The sequence below is a fragment of the Cydia strobilella genome, chromosome 23 (assembly GCF_947568885.1).
Source record: "Cydia strobilella chromosome 23, ilCydStro3.1, whole genome shotgun sequence".
Classification (NCBI taxonomy): Eukaryota; Metazoa; Arthropoda; class Insecta; order Lepidoptera; family Tortricidae; genus Cydia; species Cydia strobilella.
In genome coordinates, this window is record NC_086063.1 from 4,566,663 (window position 1) to 4,589,670 (window position 23,008).

Here is a 23,008-nt window from a genome sequence, read left to right on the forward strand (position 1 = left end):
TTATTCAGCTTTAAACTTGACTATTTAATGTCGACCTTAACATTTTGTATGCAGCTATCAAATTTACAATATTTACCTAATAGAAACCTATTTTTTATCTTTTCAGGCGATGGGGCTTAATGTTACAGCAAGATTATTAAATGTGCACAATCCTCTATATGCTAAGGTAAGATTCACTTTCTTCATAATAACAGGACAATTCATAATGTAGGTATACTAGGTGTATTAAAATTTGTGACGGACTAATATGATTGATATTTGACTTTATTTAAATTTTTAGCCATACTTTTCGAAATTAATATATATGTAGGTCACTTCGAAATTACTATACTTAACATTAAAATTTTAATAGAATAAGTTACTAATATATTATGGAAATTGAATTTCTGAAATTAATAATTATTTTATTTTATTTTATTTAACTAAACTATTGGCCAATTATATTTCGTCAATTATTCTAAGCAAAGATTCATTGATTGTATTACATGAATCCGACACGACCGCCTTTGATGGCAGCCGAGAAATAACTCCAAATATGTCGAGGTATATCTATTTATTTGCTATAGTCAAGTTAGCCACTTTGGGGGTTAGTTTTAGAGTAAAGTTATTCAGTATGACCTCACAAAGTATAGCTGACAAAACGGTCATAATAAATATTTTCTCTATTTGATTTAAACTAATTTCAAAATTCCTCCAGCTCTATTTCTCCGGGAAACCCGAAGCCGGTTGCCTTCAAGCCTTCATCAACGAACACAAGATAACAGCTTTTAAGCGAATTGCACACAGCGATCGCGACATATTCGCCGCTCGCTTCGACCATATAGCGGACTTTGACCAGTTCTGCGTCCATAGTGAAGTCAATTGTGGTGAGTTAACTGATTTACAACCTTATAAGACACAAGATCACTGTCAAGCGTATCGCACACAGCGATCGCGACATATTTGCTGCTCGCTTCGACCATATAGCGGACTTCGACCGGCTGGGCGTCCATAGTGAAGTCAAATGTGGTAATTACATAAAAGTAAAACGCATATTGCTACACAAATAACACAATATTGTACCCGCAATTTTACAGACTACAGTGTAACTAGGCGGCGCTGCACGAAGTACCGTAAACTACAACTTTAATGCAGATATAATCATATTTATGTAAAATAAAGTCACATTGACTGCATAAAATTAAAATTGAAGGGGTGTAGTTTACCCCTGATATGTTTTCTGGCAACTGGATTGCCACAATCCCATGCCTGACAGTCTAGTTACCGTATTATCTAAGGAGCCAATGCTCAGACCTCTTACCTCATTATTTCAAAAGCAGTTGAGTGGACTTTAGCTGTCATTTTTCTTTGTTCTAGGGAGCGCCACCGTAGTAGTTGTCCCATGCTACAAATATTTATCCAGCCCGCCGGCTATCAAATCCATCTATGCCGACAATATCGCCAGCAATAAAAAGAAAACCGATTCTAGTCCGCAAAAACCTACTGATAAAATAGAAAAAAGCGTTTCAGAGAAAAAAGAAAAAAGCGTTGAAAACACTGAACCTGAAACAGTTAATGCTAAAGAAGTAGATAAGAAAGTAAATACCGAAAAAGAAGTAGCGAAAACACCATCAAATACTACTACTAAAACTGTGACTGCTACTAAGGTAGCAGAAGCAAAAACAGTTACAGTTCAATCCACAGCACAAGAAAAACCAAAAGCAGTAGTGAAAGAAACTCCCAAAGATGCTCCAGCAGAAACTAAAAAAGTTACTCCTAAAAAAGTTGAAAATAATGTTAGCAAGAGTGATAAACAAGCAAAAATAGATAGTATTGATGATATGATGGTTGTTGATGAAGAAACGGGTGAAGAAGAAAATGATGATGAGGAAATGACTGATCAGGATATATTGGCTCTGATGTCTGGAGGAATAGTTTTAGATGAATGTAGTGGGTCTGATGATGAGAAATAGGAGATAAGCTCAACCCAAATGGCGCCCATAGTGCTATGTTCCCTTGACAGAGCAAATGCGACGGTTTGAATGTTTAAATTTACTGACAATAGAAAATTTTGTTTTGTTTATGTATTAGTATGGGTAATTTAATTCTGCTTGATATAATTATAAGACATTTACATTGGGCCTTTTGCATGCCGTTTCACGGTTAAATATGATGGCTCCAATGAATTATTAAGACCTGTTTATGTTACCATATTTAATTATCATTATCATTAAGAAAAACCAGTTTGCGCCTACGAAACTTTCGCTATTTGGCGCTTTGGAGTGCCATGTTTTCATAATGGCAATAAACCATAGACACAATAACCTGTCAAAGGAACTTAGCCATTAAGGCTTCTATAGACGTTGCAACAAACAGCACGCGATTTTAGATTTAAAGTATGAGCAACATAGATGGTAGGAATCTATAGATGTGCTATACGCGTGCGCCCGTGACGGACAGAAATCATACGCAATGCGACAAAAAGATTTGTCGAGTTTATTTGTTGCCCACCATAAACCATACTAAATTTACGGTGGACAATTAAAAAAAAATTGAGACTGACAAGGACAAACAATAATAGCGCTTTCTCTGCTTGCTACTCCTACTGAAAGATACATAAGACTATCCCGTTCGGTCATTTCCCCCCACCCCTCATGCCAGATCCAGATACTAGATTCATGATGAGCAACGATTTCAATCGATCGACCAAATGTCGCAATGGATTGAAAATCGCATGCGATTATCGGGGACGTTTTGAGAGGCCATTAGCGTCTGTTGGAATAAGAATTTAATATACTTGTCACAATTATTTAAGTAAGGAATTAATGGGTATTTGTTTCGCCATATAACAATAAAAGATGTGATTACGCTGTAATTTTATTCCTTTAGTATTTTGTTTACGTTGAGTATTCATGAATTATTTTGATTTTTCTGTTGTGTCAGGAATGTCCTCTTCGACCTGAAAAACAATATACCACGTTAAATAAAGACATTAGAGTTAGACCAAGTTGATAGCACACGCAGTGAAAGTGTTATTTTAAACGACAAACTTCTATGAAATCGCGCCATGTTGCGGAATTTCACTGGAACTAATTTTTTCATACTATACTGAACTGTCACCCTACACATGCACAACAACAGCGCCCTCTTGACAATGATCATATATTACTGGTCAGGCTTTAGGTGGTCTTCACATTCCAGGCAGCTCCAATGTGAGAGTGATTCATCGCTATATACGTGCATAACGCTGTCTCGTTTCACCCACACACCGGAGCGGCATGAATCTGCATCAGTGTGATACTGACAACGCTTACGGGACATGGCATACGAAAGGTCAAGGTTGAGAGTAATATGTTTTTGGCAAAAATTGCATATTTGGTACAAGCTTTTATCGCTGACTGTACTTTTCTTTCCACAGGCTAATTAAATTATTTCCGTTAAGTATACCTATCCTCTAGTCGCACAGCCGGGCTAGCACATGATTGGCGCGGCAGTATCTCGCGGCGAGATAGACTACCCGTCCCTGTTTTATTAACATTTAAAAAAAGACTGGTAGTCTATCTCGCCGCGAGATACTGTCGCGCCAATCATGTGCTAGAGGCTAGAGGCCTCTCATTCCTTTGTAATTTGAATCTATTATGATATTAGAAAATTGCATTTGCCTTGGCAAGTTTTGATTGATACAGATGACTGTGGCAAAGGGTAAGTGGTGTGGTAAATATTGAGTAAATAGGAGTAGCAAAAAATATGTAAGGTTAATTGGGGCATGGGGTAAGAGAATCATCGGGGCAAAAGAAGTTGTAGGGAATCATCATACTGCTTCTTACCGCAAGCAAAATAAACTATGTTTCTCTTACCCCACATGACCTTATGGGATAAGGAAATCTGTAGGAAATAAATATAACCATGCATTTCAAGCCCCAGTTCCCCGAAGTAAATCAGAGGCGCGTCTCTTCTTAGGTGCAGCGGCTTCCAATCTCTTGAGTTCTGCCACGTGGGCGTCAGCTATATCATACGCAATCTTTGGGGCTACCTGTAGGCCAGGATGAGGATAAAATAAGGTTAGGATTGTTAGGAAGGGATTAAAGTTTAGTAGCTGTTGCTGCCTGGGTTTTCTGTATCATATCTCTCCGACTGGGAGTTGATGAAAAACAATTTCATCCGATAATAGAGTTAGACCAAGAAAAGTCTGCAGATATTTTGACAGCACATGCAGTGCCGGTGTTATTTATATAGTTTGTCAAACGACTCTCATTTCAAACATAGACAGAGAGAATCATACTATCTTTGTCTTACACTAGTACTAGCACTTACGTAGTAACTATTTATTAATCTGTGCTAGCACCCAAAAGAAAGGAATGAGTATAGTTTTTTTAGTTCTTATTTACTGCCAATTTGGTTTGACCAACTATACGTCATAATTTCACAGAACTTTGACTTTTTAAATAACACCTGCACTGCGTTTGCTGTCAAAATCTCTGCAGACTTTTCTTGGTTTGAATGAGATTCTACAGAAGAAATTTAAGCCCATCACAGAACACAGACATGGTGATTAATGTAGATTCTACATTGTAGAAAATCGGTTTACATAAATATAGGTATGAAATAATATAATTGTACAATTTAATTTATAGTCTGTCAAACAAATTAGTTAGTAGAATAAGGCGTGAAATTCAAATTTTCCTCTAAGCGCCTAACATTTTTAATATTTGCCGCTTTTTTCTACTGACGGAAATGGCTTGACAGACTATAGTAAGATATTAAGGACTCTCCACACTCGCCTCCAAACGCTAATCAGCAAAATCGAATCCACACTCGCGTTCGCGGCTTCGCGCCGCGTAGTCTGTAGCGAGCTTTACAAAGTACAAGTAGTAGTTGGTTAACAAATCTTGTCAGTAGAAAAAGGTGGCAAATTTAAAAAATGTAGGCGCGAAGGGATAACGTCCCATAGAAAAATTGAATTTCGCGCCTTTTTTTACTGCAAGATTTGCTTGACCAACTATAAATTTGCTAGGTCAACATAACAAAATCTTGGACACGATTTTTTAGTGTAGCAACTTTCCTATCAGAGTTGTCAAGTTGACATTTGATTTGAGAGAGTCGAGTCATTTTCCGACGCAGGTCACGCTCACGCAGGCAGCCAAAGCGGTTTAAGCGGTGAATCGTGTCTTGTTTTAATTTCTACAAATTTCAATTTATTATCGCAAATAAATACTAACTGTACTAAATAAGAGTGAATTTTAGCTCTGAAGACGAGTTATTCTGGAAAAATGCGTCGCAATATGAACCAAATGCCAGGGCGAAGTGGCCCGTTAATGACGGATCATTTACAAGTACGTATCACGTATCGATTTACTGTTATTTTCTACGTCGACAAGTTTTATTTCATTGATTGAAACTAAGCTTCTCTTTCTTCAGCATGCCAGTTAGTTACGATTCATTCCGAACATATGTATAGGGTCTTCTCAAAATCAATGTTATTACTTTCTTTGTTGTAAGATATAAATGGCCGCCGCGGCGTTCATTCATGGCGATTTTCCACCGTAAACGGCGTAAACCGGCGAGGCGACGCGGTCCGCTAACTAGTAATAAATATTACAAAATTTAGTAGACAATGTCATTATTTAACTGTGAAAGCATTTATTTATACCATTTTTAGGTTTAGTAACTAATAATCAGTAGTTGTTTTGCATGACATGGTCATCATTTTTAGGGTTCCGTACCCAAAGGGTAAAAACGGGACCCTATTACTGAGACTCCGCTGTCCGTCTGTCCGTCCGTCTGTCTGTCTGTCACCAGGCTGTATCTCATGAACCGTGATAGCTAGACAGTTGAAATTTTTACAAATGATGTTAATGATGTATTTCTGTTGCCGCTATAATAACAAATACTAAAAACAGAATAATATAAATATTTAAATGGGGCTCCCATACAACAAACGTGATTTTTTTGCAGTTTTTTCCGTAATGGTACGGAACCCTTCGTGCGCGAGTAAGACTCGCACTTGGCCGGTTTTTTCATTTTGAGATTAGATGCAGTGTTGTGTGACACACATTAATTATTTTTATCAAAAATCAGTGGTATAGTAGATACTCGAGATAAGAATACACAAATAATCTCACTTTTTAACACATTCACTGCCAATATCACGCTAGGTGTGTTCATTTTGTAATTTTTGTATTGTAAATGGGGTGCTTGGCACTGAAACTGGTATTTGTTCCAACAGTTTGTTGAAATATTAGTAGTAACACCCTCATTGCAGACAAAAAAAATGTGGTAGTCATTAACAAGCCACCATAAATCAAGACAACAAATCAAGAGGTTAACATTTTGTACATCTTATTATTTGTACCATGTAATTTTTAATATGTATTTTTGTACAATAAAGAGTTTACTTCTACAACTTTGTATCTAGGATTTAGAGCTGGAGCTTGAGCTACTAAAGCGTAAGAGGCAGCTGATCCAGCGTCAGCAAAGCAGTATGCTATATGACCGTCCCACCGTTCCCCTTAATGATATGGTATGTATACTATTCTTATGGAAACATTTATAGGAAGTGCCTGACTTCCATGTTGTCATGGGATTATATGAGTTTATAAAGCACATGAGTATTTACTTAATAAGTTCTGTATTTAAAAAGATACATACTAATAGACCACATTAGAGATGAAAAATTGGGTTAGGTGATAGGTTCCACACTAGTACCAACTGTCTTTGTTGGGTCAACATTTTTTTGCAATAAAGAATGCTTGTCTTTACAGTTACAGTTTTATGTTCATTTTATCAGCAATAGTCTATAAAGCAATGAAAATGGAGATTCAAGTATAGCTTTTCCAATCTAGTTTTCTAAGACTATGTCCATTTTAGCTCTAAGCTAAGATAATTATTGACTGTTTATTAGCTTATGAGCAATCTCTAAAAGGTTCTTGTATTTTGATTTTATACAGTCTGTGACTGCATTGGACTATGGTTTCTATATGAGCAGTTTTATTTGATTGTATTGATGACTGAAGAAATGTTTGCATGTAATTTGACATTCACATAGTGACTGTCACAATTGTGCTGTTAACTTCATACATTGTTTTCAGTACTTATAACAGTGTGTTATAATCTTTATAAATATCGCTTTTCAGAGATACAACCAGCCGTCTCAATCTTTTAAAAATCAGTTCAATGAACCTCAGCATTTTAACTTTTCTCATTTGTACAATGACACCCCTCGGAACAACCAGGGCTTTGGCTTGAAACGTCAAGCGCAGTCGGACTGGTCTAGCGCACCCAGCAGCAACATGGGTGGTCAAAAGCGGTCTAGGCCGAACCCCTTCGTCCAACCATTCCAAAATAATACACAGCAACCTTTCCAACGGCCCGGGTTTATACCGCAGCCTCTTCTGAACACTCCCAAACCTAAACCGCTCATGGACTTCCCAGTTCAGAGAAACCGCCCCAACAACCGACAAATCATGAAGCAAAATCAAGGCCCTAAGCCTCTCACTCACCATCCGAGTTTCAAGCAAAATAAGCCCGCCAACGCCAACCGACCTGGCAACGCAAACCGACCTGGCAACGCAAACCGACCTGGCAACGCAAACCGACCTGGCAACGCAAACCGGCCTGCCAACGCAAATCGGCCTGCCAACGCAAATCAGCCTGCCGGTTTCGTCGCTAAAAAGAACGCATCCCCCAAAAAGCCCATTCAAAACAATTCTTTCAATAACTCACCATCCCAAAAGGCGCTGGACCGCGTTTTCACGGTTAATAAGAAGCCGAATAATAAAATGAACGGCCGGTTAGAGTTAGCTCTAGGGATGATCGTTAAAGAGATCAAGGTAACATATGAAAACAAGCCTGAATATAAGGGTCTGTTTTCCTATCTCCCGCTCACCCGGCTCATGAAGCAAGGCGTCCGGGAGCGCTTGCACTCCGCAATGGACGGGAAGACGGTTGATAAGGCCTCAGACATAATGGTGGAGTACCGCCAGAAATTCCCAATGGAAACCGACAAGGAAATCGTGGAACTCGCTGTACTCCAGCAAAAGAAGAACGACCAAAAGATCGAACTTGCGATCACATTGCTCGAAGAAGGTAGCGATATTTTTGTTTTTCTATTCTCTCAAAAGTTTTTTCAACTTTTGATTGCCGGTTTGATATACTTTGTTAAATTGGATTAGAAGTTTCATTATCAGTATATTTCCCCTATTTGTCACATCTTAGTGATTTGAGTTACGCTCACTGCAAAGCGTGCATTTGTTTCCGACAGATGCTATGGCTTTTAAAAGTGGGTCGGTACTCAGCTAACTCTTGGCCGCCAGTCAAAGCTTCACTGCTTATACTGAAAGCCCGGTTGGACCTAGATCCAACCCGTTAGTTCCATCACTATGTTTAATTTTTTCTTGACAGTGTTTGGGAAATTTTCAATGTCTATTCTATGATAGACGGCGAAGACGTAGTTGAAAGTTGTATTAAAACAATGGACTAGTCTACTGAAATGAAATTACTGGTCTTTTTTAATTGGAAAGTATTTCACCAACATTCAGTACTAAATTATAAACTCACATGTATGTTAACTCAAATATGTATTAAGCTTTTTACAGTATTATATATTTCTTTTATGTGTATGAACAGTAAGTATATTTGTTAAGTATCCAAGTCAATAATCACTCCTAATTCGTAGTTTGACACCCCAGCCATATAATCGAAGGGAACAACTAATATTAAAATTTAAGTTACTATCACCAATTAAGCTCGAGTAGTTTACAAATCTGATCGTATATTTCTGATTGATAAAATAAATCGAGGCAAGCACATAAATATAATGAGTATAAAATTTTCAGGGGACCCAGAACTATTTTTCAAGAAAAACATGAACAAATTACTTCAAGCCAGATTTGACGAGATGATGGGAAAGGTAAGTCAAACAAAGTTGTCTATCCTCTAACCGCCCAGAGACCTATAAAAAGGCCATATCATCATCATAGTTCATTTCGAAACTAAAATTTATTTTTGCTATTATGAATCTGTAATAGCAAAAATAAATAGGCGCTCAGTGTGTAAATAAAAACAGTTTTTTGGAAAATAATACAAATCGTAAAAAAAAAAACTCTTTATCTCAGTTTTGTAACCACACAACACAATTACTCGGCTGGTAACAAATTTTAACTTGCTAGGTCATTTGGAAGTGGGTTAAGTTTTTGATGTTAGGTGAGTCAGTACATACGTCAGTGAGAAAAATCGCGATTTTTAGATGTACGTATCTTAATAAGCGGTTGAACTATATTCATGAAGTTTGGGGTTCTAGATAGATAGGTTTGGGGGTCTTAATAAATGAACCAAATTTCTATGTTTATGTTAAATAGATTTTGAGTTACGTAGGTGTCAAAAGTGGCTCCAAATGGTTCGTGTAATATAACACACTCGATGACATCATAGCAATTGCAGGAAATACTTGGGAGAACAATGCGACAGACAAAGAGAAATGGAAAAAGATGGAGGAGGCTTTTACCCTCAAGGGATCACACATCATAAAAACATAACAAAAGAAAAGTCAATTTTATAATAGATGTGCGAGAAACAAAGCTTAAATAATAATAATAATAATAATATAACACACGGCCGCTGCGTCGCCAGTTCTCTTCTTTTGAACTTGGCTTGACACGCTGCCGCGTGTCTAGGTGAATCTTTATTTTGGAAAATCAAAATTGTATTTATCTTGGCAAGTTTTGAGTCACGGTAGGCGGCTAGAGGCTGTAGAAACATAAATAAAATGCATAAATACCTACATATTTCTACATTCATATTTATTATTTCAGCTTGAAAAAATTATAACTGAAGAAAACAAGGTCACAATAGCTGAAATCCTGGAGAATTTGCCGGAACTTGAGAAAGAACCGAGAAGTGCTAATACTAAAAACACTTCAAAGGCTAATGAAAATGAATCAGAAAAAGCTGCAGAGACACCTGCCAACGCTGAAACAGCTGAAAAGGCTGCTGAAGCACCAGCTAGTGCTGTAACAGCTGAAGAGGCTGCTGAAGCACCAGCTAGTTCTATAACAGCTGAAAAGGCTGCTGAAGCACCAGCTAGTGCTGTAACAGCTGAAAAGCCTGCTGAAACAGCACCTGAGAAATCTGATGAAACGCCAAAGCCCGATGAACCAGTAAAGGAGAATGGATCTAATTTGCACCATAAGGAGGAAATGTATGAGAAATGGCTGTCACTTTACATTCAGCGCAGGCTGCCTGCGTTAGTACATAGACATAGATCCGTAAGTATTAAGAACCGAAGACGCTATATTAAGGAGGTTATTACACCAGTGCAGGAGTGTGACAACCATCTTAACTTGTACAATCAGTTTAATTCTTTTAGCAATTTTATTGTGAGAACTTTCATGCACTCGCTCGGTAAATCGGCATGGCCAATGGATATATCTGGAAACAAGCTAATTTATAAACAAAATTTTTTGAAGGTAGAGCTTGGATTGAGTTTACATTTGCACATACATATATCTTTAATTTTATCCTCATAAGGCCCAAGGTCCTACCTATAGTACCTCTTCAGTTCGATGAAATTTAAATCCTGTACAATTGGAACAGTCGCTTTTGCTTCGTTTCGTTCAACTTTCCAACAACGCAAAATAAACTCTATTTCCTACACTATAGGTTCAAATTTCAGTAGCAATTTTTGGATTTTTCATTTGTATGGCTGGGCTAAAGGCTAAAACAATAAAATCTGAAATGTCCTTTGACCGCCAAAGATTGATAGGGTGTAGTTGACACACCCTATCAACCTTCGTGCCTTCATGCTGACGCGCCGCACACATAGGCATAGCGTTCAAAGGGTTAATCGGAAGTATCGGAACCATTCCAAGCTTCGTACTTAATTATAATTGATATTTTTTCCACAGAACATCCTAAAGGTGTTCGACCTCGACCGCATGTACTCTAGCACGAAGGCGGCGATCATTACCAACGCCAACAACAAGGCGCAGGCTATGAAGGCTGGTCAGAAGAATGACGGCGAACAGGGCAAGGATGATCCTGAACTGCCGCGCAATCTGCCGTATTTTGCTAAGGTTGGTATTTGATGAGATGAGGTCAATTTTCCAACATGAAATATTTTACATTCGAATGCTGAAAGAAATTACGAAAAATGTTATAAAAACGTATAATCAACCCATTGCTTGAACAGCAAATTAGCAACTGCATGTATAGTACTTTGCGCAGACTTAACGAGATTTTGAAATAATGACAAATAATATAATTGCAGAAAAGAATAATCTCATCGAGTTTTCTTATAATTGTTACATCATTTATTACAAGCTGGTCAAATTTCAATGTTGAGATCATAAAATAAATCAGGATTTTTAGGTATGTTTTATAAATATTACAAAAATATGACACACAAGAAATGTGATAGAGTTAGACCGGTAGTACTATTAGTTATTCTGTGGTTACAGCACAGTGCACACGCAGTTCCAGTGTTATTTATTCGTCATAATTTCATAGAAGTTTGACGTTTAAAATAACAACTGCACTGCGTGTGCTGTCAAAATCTCTGCAGACTTTTCTTGGTTTAACCATACAGTAACTTATACTAGAGCGGTACTGTCATAGTAAATTTTGTAAATTCACTGCCATCTATCGACACACTTTAAAACTAAAAATGAAGATTTATAAAAATACGATAAAATGTATTTAAATATGGATAAATGATTTTTTTTATTTGCATTAATTATTTTTATGATTTTGACCCATGTTCTTTCACTGATATGCGTAAAAATTGTTAAATGACAAACGAAACCGTCAACGCCATCTATACGACAGTAGGCCACAGCTATTAGCGCCCTCTGATCGAGAGTCAAATTTTCTTGATTTTCGAGGCACGTTTTTTCCTTAGACTGTATCCATCTATTACGGAGTTATATCTATCTCTGGTTTAACTAAATACCATATCGGCACTGAGGATAGGATGAGGTCTATACAATAACAATACAATACAAATGCTCTTTATTGCTAACCTCAATGCAAGAAAATAATACAACACAAGTGGTCTTATCGCTAAAAAGCGATCTCTTAGGGTTAGGGGGTAGCTGAAATTAATCATTTTATTAGGGTTCCGTACCCAAAGGGTAAAAACAGGACCATTCTAAGACTCCACTGTCCGTCTCTCAGGCTGTATCTCATGAACCGTGATATAGTCATACTTGTTATGGCCATTTTTTGCCCGGATGCTGCACTTCATGATAAAAGCAAGCCGCTTTGCACAGTGCTAGTAGGGACCAAACTGAGTGATTTGACCCGCAGCAGCGCGAGTTTCACCCCTTAGGAACAGAGATGGCGCCACTTCTTTAAAAAATATTTCAAAAAATTCTACAAGCTAAACCAATGAACCGATTTAAATGTTTAATATCTCAAATGAAAGCTCATTATATACATTACTTTAAAAAAATACTCAGAAAATATATACTGATTACTTTCGACAAAAAACGGCATCTTAAGTTTTTTTTTTTTACTCGATTGATAGTTTTTACTTGGTTTCTCAAAAAAAATGTATGAAACATGAATAGCTTAATGCATGTATATATTACTGAATAAATAACAAGTATTATAAAAAAAACCGACACCGATACCTCTCATACTTCACGAAATATAAAAGTTTGAATGTGAGTGTAAATTTCTTTAAAATATATTTCAAAAAATTCTACAAGCTTAACTATTTGACCGATTTCAATGTTTAATATCTCAAATAAAAGCTCATTATATACATTACTTATAAAAAAATACTCATATAACATATACTGAACCCTTTTGGCAAAAAACGGCATCTTAAGTTTTTTTTCTTACTCGATTGATAGTTTTTACTTGATTTCTAAAAAAATATATTATGGAACATGAATAGTTTAATTAATATATATATATAGTACTGAGTATATAAAAGTATTACAAAAAAACCCGACACCGATACCTTTCATTCTTCACGAAATATTTAAGTTCAATTATGCAAGTTCTTACAAATAAATCCTTTAAAAGAAATCTTCAACCGCAGTAAGTGCACTGATTTTAATATGAAATGTGTCATATGAAAAGAAATCACCCAATTTATTTTATAAAAATAAAAAAATTATAAATAAAAACTGAATAAAGTTTTTTCCTGGTGGTGAATTAAAAAAAAAATATAACAAATCTAAAATTAGGAATTATTTTTATTTAAAGTGACTACATTTGTAAACAAAAAACTTAAATGTCCTCTTCGGGTTCATATTTCATATTTATTTATTGCAACCATGGTTTTATAGGTATTACAAATTCTTGGTAGTTCCACATGGACCCCGTGGGGGCATACCAATATTACATGCATACTTAGGATCTAATCTTAAATCTATGTGTATAATATAAAAGTAGGTCAATTTAGTAGTTTTTATACATATAAGCCGAATTGAATCAGATAATTGTCAGTGTATTAAATACAAAAATAAACGGGCAACTAATTATTATTAGGTGATGTCAAATTATATGGTTCACCGGTAGATGTAAAACTGAAAAAGAATAGTCGTTTTGAAGTACTCATACCATTCCAATACTACAAAATCACTGATCATACATGAACTGGTTGCTGTAGATTACTGTTGAATTATTTTTGTGCCTAGTTGATAACCATTAAACCTATAATTTTGTGCCAGACCTATAATTAGTGGTCAGCATGCAAAATAACCCTGGATTGAAAATTACATTAACTTACTTTTGATTTGTACAGCCACATTTGCATGATTTACACTGGGCTGTGCATGGCCAGCTGACGCGACGACACCCACAATGCATAGTTTCGCAGCCAGATTTGCAGCCACAATGGTCCAAGAGGCTTAATTGAGACCAAATCGCTGTAACTGCCGACCATTCCGGAGTCCAACTCTCTTTTTCCTCAGTCCATCCCCGAAAAGATGTACATGGTATGGAAACTTCTGGTTTCAGAGCGTTTCCCCATATATGAGATCCCCTCTTGGTAAGCTGCTCGAAGTGCATGTTTATAGAGAGCAGCTGATGTAGGTGGCAGGGTTGGCAGGTTCTAATTTCTCGGCCAAATCAGATTTGTTCCCTGAACGACGCCCTCCATTGACTGACAACGAAGGTGGACAAATTTGGTTTTCGTACTGGAAGAATTCGTTCAGATCAAGCTGCCTTTCTCTGGCCACTATAAAAAGACGGGAAAATAGGAGTATGTCAACTTTTAAGTTTTTGATTTTGTTAGTTGTCAGGTGTGTAACTACATATTTTAATTTTAGTATAAAGTTACCCTAGATTTGTGTTATTGTTTGGCCAAACGGAACACATAAACGTAAATGAAGTTCACAAATATTTGTTTGCTTCAAAAAACAAGCTTCTGACAAGCCTGCCACCTACATCAGCTGCTCTCTATAAACATGCACTTCGAGCGGCTTACCAAGCGGGCCATATATGGGGAAACGCTATGAAACCAGACGTTTCCATACCATGTCCATCTTCTTGGGGATGGACTGAGGAAAAACAGAGTTGGACTCCGGAATGGTCGGCAGTTACAGCGATTTGGTCGCAATTAAGCCTCTTGGACCATTGTGGCTGCAAATCTGGCTGCGAAACTATGCGTTGTGAGTGTCGTCGCGTCAGCTTACCATGCACAGCCCAGTGTAAATCATGCAAAGGTGGCTGTACAAATCAAAAGTAATAAGTTAATGTAATTTTCAATCCAGAGTTATTTTGCATGCTGACCACTGATTATAGGTCTGGCACAAAATTATAGGTTTAATGGTAATCAACTAGGCACAAAAATAATTCAACAGTAAATCTACAGGCACAAAAATTATCCAACAGTAATCTACAGCAACCAGTTCATGTATGATCGGTGATTTTGTAGTATTGAAATGGTACGAGTACTTCTCAAAACGACTTTTTTTTTTCAGTTCTACATCTACTGGTGAACCCGAAGAGGACATTTAAGTTTTTTGTTTACAAATGTAGTCACTTTAAATAAAAATAATTCCTAATTTTAGATTTGTTATATTTTTTTGTAATTCAGCACCAGGAAAAAACTTTATTCAGTTTTTATTTATAATTTTTTTATTTTTATAAAATAAATTGGGTGATTTCTTTTCATATGACACATTTCATATTAAAATCAGTGCACTTACTGCGGTTGAAGATTTCTTTTAAAGAATTTATTTGTAAGAACGTGCATAATTGAACTTAAATATTTCGCGAAGAATGAAAGGTATCGGTGTCGGGTTTTTTTGTAATACTTTTATATACTCAGTACTATATATATATTTATTAAACTATTCATGTTCCATAATTTTTTTTTATGAAATCAAGTAAAAACTATCAATCGAGTAAGAAAAAAAACTTAAGATGCCGTTTTTTGCCAAAAGTATTCAGTATATGTTTTTTGAATATTTTTTTATAAGTAGTATATATAATGAGTTTTTATTTGAGATATTAAACATTGAAATCGGTCGAATAGTTTAGCTTGTAGAATTATTTGGAATATATCTTGAAGAAATTTACACTCACATTCAAACTTTCATATTTCGAGAAGTATGAGAGATATCGGTGTCGGGTTTTTTTTATAATACTTGTTATTTATTCAGTAATTTATACATGCATTAAACTATTCATATTCCATACAATTTTTTTGAGAAATCAAGTAAAAATTATCACTCGAGTAAAAAAACAAACTTAAAATTCCCGTTTTTATCAAAAGTATTGAGTATATATTTTCTGAGTATTTTTTTAAAAGTAATGTATATAATGCGCTTTCATTTGAGATATTAAACATTTAAATCGGTTCATTGGTTTAGCTTGTAGATTTTTTTGAAATATTTTTTAAAGAAGTGGCGCCATCTCTGTTCCTAAGGGGTGAAACTGCCGCTGCTGCGGGTCAAATCGCTCAGTTTGGTCCCTACTATCACTGTGCAGAGCGGCTTGCTTTTATCATGAAGTGCAGCATTTTGTTCATAACAAGTATGACTAATAGCTAGACAGTTGAAATTTTCACAGATTATGCATTTCTGTTCCCGCTATAACAACAAAGTCAACAGAATAAAATAAATATTTAAGTAGGGGTCCCATACAACAAACGTGTTTTTTTTTGCTGTATTTTGCGTAAAGGGACGGAACCCTTCGAGCGCGGGGCCGACTCGCACTTGGCCGGTTTTATACTACTCTGTACCATATGAACCATCTCTCTGCGTTAAAGGATTTTCCACACTGGATGCGTTCTGCGGGCAGCGGTCAGGTAAAACTTGAACTTCAAAGGTTGCTGTCCATGTTGTTCATACATAATGCGGGTTTGACCTGACCGCTGACCGCAGAACGCATCCAGTGTGGCAAATACTTAAGACAATTTAATATATTGTATTTTACATGACAGGTACTGGCAGTCCCAGCGATGCCAAAGCGTAAGATCATGCAAGAGTTCCTGAACAAGTTCCAACCGAAGACAATCAAACGGCACAAGAAGAACTACAACCTGCTGTTCGTTGGGTTCGACTCCAAGGAGAACTATAATAAGATCCTGGCTGCCGACCAGACTGCACTAGGTTAGTTATATCGGCATATTGTTGTGGGGCGTAATCACTTTGCATAACATGTATCGCAGAAAACTTTTAATCGAATGATACTTTCGCATAAATATATACTTGCCTGACTTGCCATAATAGTCATTTCGCATAATATTCACTTGGCAGTATTTTCTAAGTGCGTTAGGTTAGGGTTTTCTGCCAAACATATTATGCAAAAAGAAATTCTGCAAAATAATATTATGCGAAAAGCAGTATGCGAAAGGTAATCCTGCCAAACGACATTTCTGCCAAGTAACATTATGCAATACAAAATATGTCAAAAAACTTTCTGCACACAATAGGGAACCTGTTTTGGGTGTTACTGGCCTGTTTGAAAGTCCCATTGTTAGGCAAAGGCAACTCTCCTTGATGTATTATTTAGATTTTACTATATTAATATTAGTGTCAAACCAAAGGTTCGGTTACGGCCAAAACACAGCAGGGCGCCGAAACTGTATTTTCGGTAGTCTCCGGCCGAAATTTTAGTTTCGGCAACGATCGGCAAACTAAAGCAATATCGGTTTGGGAAAAGAATCCGGTTTCGGTGGACACAAATGTTTTTTCTGAGAATTTCGTAATTGGTTTCCGTATCTCTGTCGCTTTTCGCATGGTAGACTAGAGAGGAAGGTAACGACGTTTACGATGTTCGCGAAAACCTCTCAGACATAGAAGACAAAAATTCAATTCCCGAAATAACAAAATAATTTACTTATGATCACAGAATAAATAATAGTACTACCATACAGAAAGAGAACTTCCTACCAAAACCGAAGTCCGAACCGATTCAGTTTCATAGTTTGGGAAATGCTAACCTAGGGGGCATTCTTGGCAGTGAATGTTGAGAGTTTAGTACTCTTATGGTAAATATCACGAGGCAGTTGGCGCCTTTCCAAGACATGTAAAACTATAAGGAATTGATGGAAATTTTCACCGCCATCTAGTAGCTTTGGTAGTTGGTAACTGAGTAGAGCCTCAAATCGCTCTAATAAGCCTAAAGTTAGCCGTCGAAACCTAGAATTTTTCAAATATTTAACATCCAATATCTCTTCAACAATTTGTTTAATTCCAGGCAACGCAACCCTCAGCATCCTCGGAAACGTCTCCAAGCCGACTACAAACGACACTGACGATCAGACCGATCTCGACCAAGTCCTGACCCCGCAGCTCGACGATCAGATCAACGATCTCCTAAGTTCCATCCGTAATGCAGATGAGGAATCCAACGCTAATGGCGATTACAGTGTCGCTGATGTTGATTTAACTCAAGATGAAAGTCAAGAAGTGCATGATACTTCAAATGAGACTACAAATGTTGAAGAAACATCAACAGCTACAAATGAAACTGATGCGGTTACCGAAGAAAATGAAAATGTTGCTGCTAATGAAACTGATAATAAAAGTGATGATTGTGAAGTTGTTGAGGCGAATGGGAATAGTGTAGTTACTATTGAAGACGATGAAGTTGCTCCGCTGAAAACTGATGAAGTGAAGCCAGCTGCACCGGCCACTCCGGCTAAAGGTCGAGCTCCGGCTACACCAAGGTCTATTAATACCAGGCGTTCCAGCCGTCTCCTGAACTGAGATCAATGCCTTTCTAAACACTATTCCATTAGGACAGGGGTACACAACCTGCGGCCCGCCGGGTTTTTTAGGTAGCCCGCCAGTTGATCCTGGTATAGATGCATCCGAACATCACCTTTAAGCAAATTCATCTTGCGGCCCGGGGCTACAAGGCAAGACTTTCTTTGTGGCCCTCATAAAAAGGTACTCACCGCTGCATTAGGACCTTAAAAGAATGTTAACAAACAATACCATTTCGTAAGGTAGCTCAGCCAATGATATAATTCAACAGATTCAAAAAGTCGTATCTCTTTGGCAGATTGACTGAGGCAAGTGGTTTGGTGTGTACATTATTTTAATGTGCTTATGAAATAGACTATGGTTCTACATTAAATATAACGTTAATTACATGTTGGGTGGGATATTGTCTCCAACTCAATTGGGCATCAGATTATAAAATAAGTATGTATTTAATTTTGCAATAAGCAAATACCTTCCTGAGTGAGGTTTTAGATCATGGTATCATTGATATCTTATTAATTAATTATGTTTTAATTTAGCCCATAAGTTAGGCGATACTTTATTTTGACTATAAAATATGACCTTTTAAGTTAAGTTTGATTAGAAATAAATGATGAACCGATATTATTGTTTGCTTTACTTTAATGAAGTCTCGGTCAGAAAGCTAAATCTTTTGCATATTTCAGTTGTCAATGCATTTTGTGTTCCAATCAGCCTCCAGGGCTCCGCGGCTCTTTGGGGGTGCATTTGCGGCTTTTCAAGCCACGTAAAATATTAACACTTGGGCGTTCCCAGATCAAACAAAACAACTTGCGGCTCTTTGAGGTTTCTTTTCAAAAGTTTGCCGACCCCTGCAGGCGGTCCAATATCTTAGTAGTTTGAGTTACGAGTGATTATATTAAGTCCCGAGCGTGCTAAATATTCCATAATGAAATCACGAGCGTAGTGACCTTTTAGAATTTCGCGCGTAGCGAGAGAGTTCTTAACTATTCTTCTTATATTATTCTATTCTCGTATGTCATTTTGTCATAACTTTTCACCGAAGTAGCGAGAGTATATAACATAAAAAAATGTCCTTACCATGAGCTGGTTGATGTAGTATTCGTAGGTGATGGTGTCCGTGACTGGATCAAGGGCTATCTGCATCATTTCATCAAATTCCTCCTGTTAACCGAAATCGTTTTTTTTTAGGGTTCCGTACCCAAGGGGTAGAAACGGGACCCTATTACTAAGACTCCGCTGTCCGTCTGTCTGTCTGTCACCAGGCTGTATCTCATGAACCGTGAACAGTTGAAATTTTCACAGATGATGTATTTCTGTTGCCGCTATAACAACAAATACTAAAAACAGAATAAAATAAATATTTAAGTGGGGCTCCCATATAACAAACGTTTATTTGGCGCAATGGTACGGAACCCGTGCGCGAATGGTGCGCGAGCCCGACTCGCACTTGGCCGGGTTTTTTATTGGGTATTTCAACGCCAGAAGGCGAAGGAATGATGATGATGACCTATATAATTAAAACTTAGATTCTTAATTTGTTTTGAAAAGCTTGACTAATCCAAATATTATGGCACAGTCAAATCTGCCAGTTAGAGTATTCAGAATACGATTGTTACTGCCCCGCAGTCTGGACCTCTGGGTGTGCGTGATAGAGTCACCGGAACAAAGTCCTTATCACAGATTTAATATATACACTAGATGACGCAAATACCACGACTTGTATTTAAACCAAGCGTGCCGACTTTTTCATACAAAATTTACGCATAATATAATTTTAAAATTACTTATCTGTGATAGGAAATATGTTCTTGCCTTTGGGTGCTCGCCATGCAACGAAGCATCTTTTAAGTTTTCACGGAGGTACGGCTGCAACAACTGACGCGCGTGCTGTAAAGAGCGACGGTTAACCACGACGCTTGGTCGGGGTTCGGACACGCGAAGTAGATGCATTTGCGTCTTCTATGGTGTATTTATTTCTGTGGTCCTTATAAACGACATACTTTCATATGAATTTGACATCAATGATGACATTCCACACTTTGCAAGAGTTATCTCGGTCCGACTCTATTTCACTGTTTACAAGTTTTAAAATGGTAAGCTATAGCAGCGTTGCAAAGTAACTTTTAATTCTACATCTTTAAAGTTCATTTTGGCGTACCTGAGTAAAACACTCTCCCTCCTCCAACATGAGCTTGGTGAACCTCTCCTTGGTGAGGTACCCGCGGCCTTCCTCGTCAAAATAACGGAAGGCGGCTAGTAGCATCTCTGCGCTAGCGGGGTAGAACCTGCGACGATTTAGTAGGGTCAAGGCGGGAACAGTGGCTCACTCAATCTTATTTGAGCACGAGAGATGCTATTTATTTTTTATTGCTACTAATAAGTACAGCAGAAACATTTATTCAGTAATGTAATTGAACAAATTTAAATGGACGAGCAATGGTTATTCTAACGCGAGTGTGCTACAGTACCTATAATAGAGCGATGTTTGGCCGACTGAGCCCGGCCCGCCTTGGCCCTACTCGGTTACATGCGTAACTGATGATATATTATGCTTTATTTATTTATTTAAACTTTATTGCACATAAAAAGTGTACAACAGGCGGACTTAATGCCATTATAGGCATTCTCTACCAGTCAACCATAGTACTTTATGTGTTGCAATAAGCTTTAATGGCTCCTCTACAGGATGGGCCATCATGCTGGCTCCTCTACAGGATGGGCCATCATGCTGGCCCACTAAGATGGGCCAGCGTGTAGAGAGGGTAGTGGTGTCGGATGGCTTATGGCGCAGCGGGATGGCGATTGGGATGGGGGGATGGCCACGGTATCGGTTTTTCGTCCGCACATCCAAGTTCGGCCAGCGATGGGGCGTGCTCTCAACCATCGCATGGCCAACTCGTTGGTCCAGCGCTGCGCCATCGTATAGAGGAGCCATAAGATTGGTCAGCTCATGGCCCGACCTAGGTAAAGGGACGCGACGAACTTTGCTGTTGCGCTAGGGGCTAGTCAAAATTAATGGGGCCAATTTTTAGGGCTATATTGCATCTCTATTACTCCAATAACGCAAGTGATAGAAAAGAGATAGCTGATAAAGTCCGACCACGCTATGTTTTCATGCCAAGTGCTACGTCAAGTATGGAGCTGTTGGAGCTTATAGGATACGGATAAGTATGCATTCTTACTGCCAAGTTTGTGCAAAGTTAGCGTGTTCAGAGTCTAGCCTTTCCTCGTATTTCGATTTTCGCGGTAGCACATCCTGTCTCTAAAGAACCTCTGCTGTCCGAGTTCTAATGCTCAAAATAGACAAACTTGTGGGAATCGAGTTTTACTGACGATTGGCAAGTCATCTCCGTCTGTAGAAAAAGGCGGCAAATTTGAAAAATAGACGGCGTAGGATTTATACTCCCAAAGAAAATTTGAATTTCGCGCCTTTTTCTACTGACAAAGTGAATTTGCTAGAGTATATCGATTGTTAAATTTCCTGACTGATGATGATTACCTGTGCTCCATCAACACTTTGCACATGTACGGAAGGAAGTTGCTGAGAGGAACGTTTCCGGTGGCTTCCTTGTTCTCTGTGGCCAGTATCACTTCCTGCACTTCTGCTTCCGTTGGGCAACACCCTGCAAGGCAAACATTTATATAATTCGTCAAGCAAATCTTGTCAGTAGAAAAAGGCGCCAAATTCAAATTTTCTAGGGGACGATAACCCCATATTCCTTCCCATACCCCTTCGCGCCTACATTTTTTAAAATTGCCGCCCCAATTTTAAAAAATGTAGGCGCGAAGGGATATCGTCCCATAGAAAATTTGAATTTAGCGCCTTTTTCTACTGACAAATTTTCTTTACCAACTATAAGTGATATAAATTTATAGTTGGTCAAACCAAATTGTCAGTAACTAAGAGCAAAAATAACCCTTTACTTTTGGGTGCTAGTACTAGTACTGGAAGTGGCAGGCTACAGACCCAGAGATCGCAGTATAGTGCCTATTTCACGCACGTCAACTACTTGCTTCCCTGAATGATCGAATACTTCAAATTCCTCCATAATTTTCTTCTCCATGTCATTGTTAGCTTGAACTGAAAGGCAATAGTTTCAAAGTTAACAGGTGTTTCGATAAGGTAAGTAGCTATTTTATTTATTTATATTTTGATAACTTGCTTTTAGGTTCATTCTTTGCCATATTTGAGTATTTGTTTGAGATTCAGAGTTATTGGATGTCCTAAAAGTAATGTAAAAGAGAAATGCGAATGTAAATATCAAAACATACTTTTGTATCTAAGCAACCCGTCAAAAATCCGCGCAAGTATTAAAACGTATAGTTTGTCAAGGGACTGTCTCATTTCAAACGTAGACTGAAAGAATCATACTATCTTTGTCTTACACTAGTACTAGCACCCAAAAGAAAAGGACGAGTATAGTTTTTTTGTTCCTATTTACTGACAAGATTTGCTTGACCAACTATAGTGATTATATTCTCTTTGGCAAGTACCATGGCAAGTACATTGACAACTCTGCAAGTCTATGGTCATATCCTTATTGTCTATGAAATAAGGCCTGTCCAGACAAGGAAAATTCTTCGCCAATCTGATTAAATTGTCCGATCAAATCAGGCCGTGCGGACTCAAACGCCAATTTGGCCACATTTATGGTGAGCAACAAATAAACTCAACCAATAATTTTGTCACATTGCGTATGTTCTGTCCCTGACGGGTGACGGGCGCACGCGTATGGCTCTTCTATGTAATGGCTGTACACCATGGCCCAGCGTAGGCCAGCCTAAGGGACGCAGCTATGCGGTGGAATGAGATAGCAACTTGCTCTCTCTAACGCATTAATGCGTCCTTTGGATGTTTG

The 23,008-nt window shown here is 37.7% G+C and overlaps 2 protein-coding genes across 2 annotated transcripts; one reads left to right on the forward strand and one right to left on the reverse strand.

Annotated features, from left to right (window-relative positions):
- Window positions 1-2,840: 2,840 nt before the first annotated feature.
- On the reverse strand, window positions 2,841-22,349 carry LOC134751842 (dynein regulatory complex protein 8-like). The gene is made up of 7 exons (XM_063687346.1): window positions 22,313-22,349; window positions 22,117-22,230; window positions 21,649-21,772; window positions 20,308-20,434; window positions 19,227-19,310; window positions 3,885-4,012; window positions 2,841-2,938 (listed from the first exon to the last, which is right to left on the reverse strand). The coding sequence occupies exons 1-6, from the start codon at window positions 22,332-22,334 to the stop codon at window positions 3,893-3,895; spliced, it is 591 nt and encodes a 196-aa protein (XP_063543416.1). The 5' UTR covers window positions 22,335-22,349; the 3' UTR covers window positions 2,841-2,938; window positions 3,885-3,892.
- LOC134751831 (uncharacterized) lies at window positions 5,106-18,770 on the forward strand. The gene is made up of 9 exons (XM_063687325.1): window positions 5,106-5,312; window positions 6,395-6,499; window positions 7,113-7,521; window positions 7,558-8,064; window positions 8,814-8,887; window positions 9,789-10,241; window positions 10,881-11,048; window positions 16,376-16,544; window positions 17,635-18,770. Exons 1-9 carry the CDS (start codon window positions 5,250-5,252, stop codon window positions 18,144-18,146), a joined length of 2,460 nt encoding a protein of 819 aa, XP_063543395.1. The 5' UTR covers window positions 5,106-5,249; the 3' UTR covers window positions 18,147-18,770.
- Window positions 22,350-23,008: the final 659 nt, after the last annotated feature.

Bases quoted from the DNA above. Each gene is read 5' to 3' on its own strand.
- LOC134751831 (XM_063687325.1), top strand. From the start codon at position 5,250: ATGCGTCGCAATATGAACCAAATGCCAGGGCGAAGTGGCCCGTTAATG. The intron at 8,065-8,813 runs GTAGCGATATTT...TAAAATTTTCAG, and splicing joins GATCACATTGCTCGAAGAAG to GGGACCCAGAACTATTTTTC. The intron at 11,049-16,375 runs GTTGGTATTTGA...TTTACATGACAG, and splicing joins ATCTGCCGTATTTTGCTAAG to GTACTGGCAGTCCCAGCGAT.
- LOC134751842 (XM_063687346.1), bottom strand. From the start codon at position 22,334: ATGGCAAAGAATGAACCTAAAA. The intron at 20,435-21,648 runs GTAATCATCATC...AAATCGTCGCAG, and splicing joins AAAGTGTTGATGGAGCACAG to GTTCTACCCCGCTAGCGCAG. The intron at 4,013-19,226 runs GTAAGGACATTT...CCTGGCCTACAG, and splicing joins ACTACATCAACCAGCTCATG to GTAGCCCCAAAGATTGCGTA.